We start from the raw sequence: 2,503 nt of genomic DNA on the forward strand, positions 1-2,503 counted from the left end.
AACATAAAAAAACTTACCCAACATTCAACAAAACATAAAAAACTTACCCAACACCCAATAAAAACATAAAAATCTTACCCAACCCCAATAAAAACATAAAAAACTTACCCAACACCCAACAAAAACATAAAAAAACTTACCCAACCACATAAAAACTTACCCAAAAAAACATAAAGAAAACGAACTTTTTTATCCTTTCGTTTTTGCATCATAAGTTTTCCTCTAGTTACGATATAATTAACTATGAAACGAAAGTAGCTTATCATATGTCTATATAAATAGTTTACCTAGAGGTTAGCATGTTGGACTGAGGACCCAAGAGTCTTGACGTACATTTGACATTTGTACTAAGTTTTTGTTTTTCGTTATGCAAACCTTGTTGCCTATCACATGTGCACCTCGTGTTACATTTCTATATTACTAAGTACTAAAACAAAACAAAACAAAACATGAACTGCCGTTGGGGTGGGGAAAACAAAACATAAACGAAACTATATTTCTTTGATAAAAATCACTGAATAAAATATCAATGATTAACAGAATATTTTGTACTTGTATAAGTAAACAGTATGTTATAAACAAAATATTTAAAAAACAATACAATATTGTAATATTATAAATATATTATAAATCAACAGTGTGGAAATAAAGTAACTTTTTTTATCCTAAGTAACAGAGATAAATCAAACTCAAAAGGGAACCACGAGCAAAGAAAACAAAAAAAAGTTGAGAAACACTGCTCTAGATGAACGAGTTTTAACACATTTGCCCACACTGTTCGTTAAGTCTGACTTCACAGTTTGCTACTCTGTCTAGGCGTTATCTAACATACCGGCCTAGTCGTGGGAGACTCTAAGACAAAATCTTGTTTATAAAACGATTCAAAGCTAGTGGATCAGTTTTTGATACTTATTAACATTATGTTAAAATAAAATCCCATTTACCATCTTCTCGAGTCCTTTCGGTAACAGGGTCTGAACGAGGTCCTGCACCTTTATCGTTGAAGGCTTGAATAACTATTGTGTAAAAATTGAATTTCTCCAATCCTTGAAGCACACATTCAATTCGAATATCGTCTTTGGATTTGGCTTCTACAGTCTTGTACTGATATGATTCAGAGGAATTAGTCTTTTTATATCCCACGTAATAACCACGAATTACTCCGTTTCGAACACTTTCATTTGGTGGCTCACCGGTGTTCCAATTTCAGACTGTCTCTGTAGAATACTATTTCTTGAAGTGTGATTGATTTATTTTCATTCATTTTGGTAGAACGTATTACTGTTATTTTTTTGAGCGTGTATTGATTTTTTTTCTTTGCAGTCTCTGCTCCTTTACAATATAAGCTTCAAACTTTTTTTCTGTGTGTATCGGTACCACTTTCAGCATCTATCCTCTTAACATCACGCCTTGCTGCGGCCATTATTGATCTATGTTCGTCCAAGTTTACCTTTACTTATCTTTTAGTTCTTTATGCGTATATGTTCTTGTCTACTACTTCATTTGCTATGAAAAGCTTTTAAATGAGTGTTTAGTAACTTCTATCAAGAAGTTTTATATTGCATTTGAAACAAAAACATCACGTTCTGTAGCTCAAAAATGCATGTTTTTGTTAAGCCTAACTTCTTCTAACGCAGTTCTATATTACGTGAGATTAAACACATCTGCTCACGTAGTTTGTTAAGCCTAACTCGCCGAAGGTGGTTCTGTGGTAAATACGCTTTAACCACGGAGGAAATAATCGTGAAGCTCAACTCTGATCTCTGGTTAAGCGTTTACAAACACATATTCAGCTCACATAGTTTGTTAAACCTAACTTTCCTGAAAGAGCTCTGGGTCAGTGTGTTTCAATACATCTACTCACATAATTTCTTAAGCCTAGCTTTGCCGAAGGTTGCTCTAGATCAATGGTTCTCAACGTGGGCCATATGGTTCCCCAGGGAGCCATGTTTCTAAGGGGCCACCGAAACATCACTGCCAGAATAAAATATTTCAACATCCCAAGCTATATTCAAACGTGATAAGCATTATTGCTGGATAAGTAGTGAAATAGCTAATAAGTTTCCACAGCTCTGGGAGAAGGCAAAGTTGTATTTTGTCGCTTTTCCCACATCTTATCTGGTTGAATCTGGTTTTAGTCGGGTGACTTATTTGCTATCAAAAAGACGTAACCGCCTTGGTGTTCTTCGCTTATCATTGACCACACTGCAACCGGACATTCAAAATTTTTCAAATGCTCATCAGGCCCCAAGGATCGAAATAACACTATTGTACAGAGACAGTGTGAAATTGGAACACCGGTGTATAACACTATTGTACAGAGACAGTCTGAAATTGGAACATTGGTGCATAACACTATTCTACAGAAACAGTCTGAAATTGGAACACCGGTACATTACACTATTGTACAGAGACAGTCTGAAATTGGAACATTGGTGCATAACACTATTCTACAGAGACAGTATGAAATTGGAACACCGGTGCATTACACTAATGTACAGAG

General features: G+C 35.1%; 1 protein-coding gene across 1 annotated transcript in view; it reads right to left on the reverse strand.

The window, feature by feature from the left end:
• The window catches only part of LOC106469521 (Down syndrome cell adhesion molecule-like protein Dscam2), a 120,162-nt gene that overhangs the window by 33,165 nt on the left and 84,494 nt on the right, over positions 1 to 2,503 (reverse strand). Inside the window, exon 16 of the mRNA XM_022398060.1 lies at positions 945 to 1,188. Within this exon, the coding sequence (XP_022253768.1) occupies positions 945 to 1,188 (244 nt within the window). The remainder of the gene's footprint in view (positions 1 to 944; positions 1,189 to 2,503) is intronic.

This window comes from Limulus polyphemus, unplaced genomic scaffold (assembly GCF_000517525.1).
Source record: "Limulus polyphemus unplaced genomic scaffold, Limulus_polyphemus-2.1.2 Scaffold3525, whole genome shotgun sequence".
Lineage (NCBI taxonomy): Eukaryota > Metazoa > Arthropoda > Merostomata > Xiphosura > Limulidae > Limulus > Limulus polyphemus.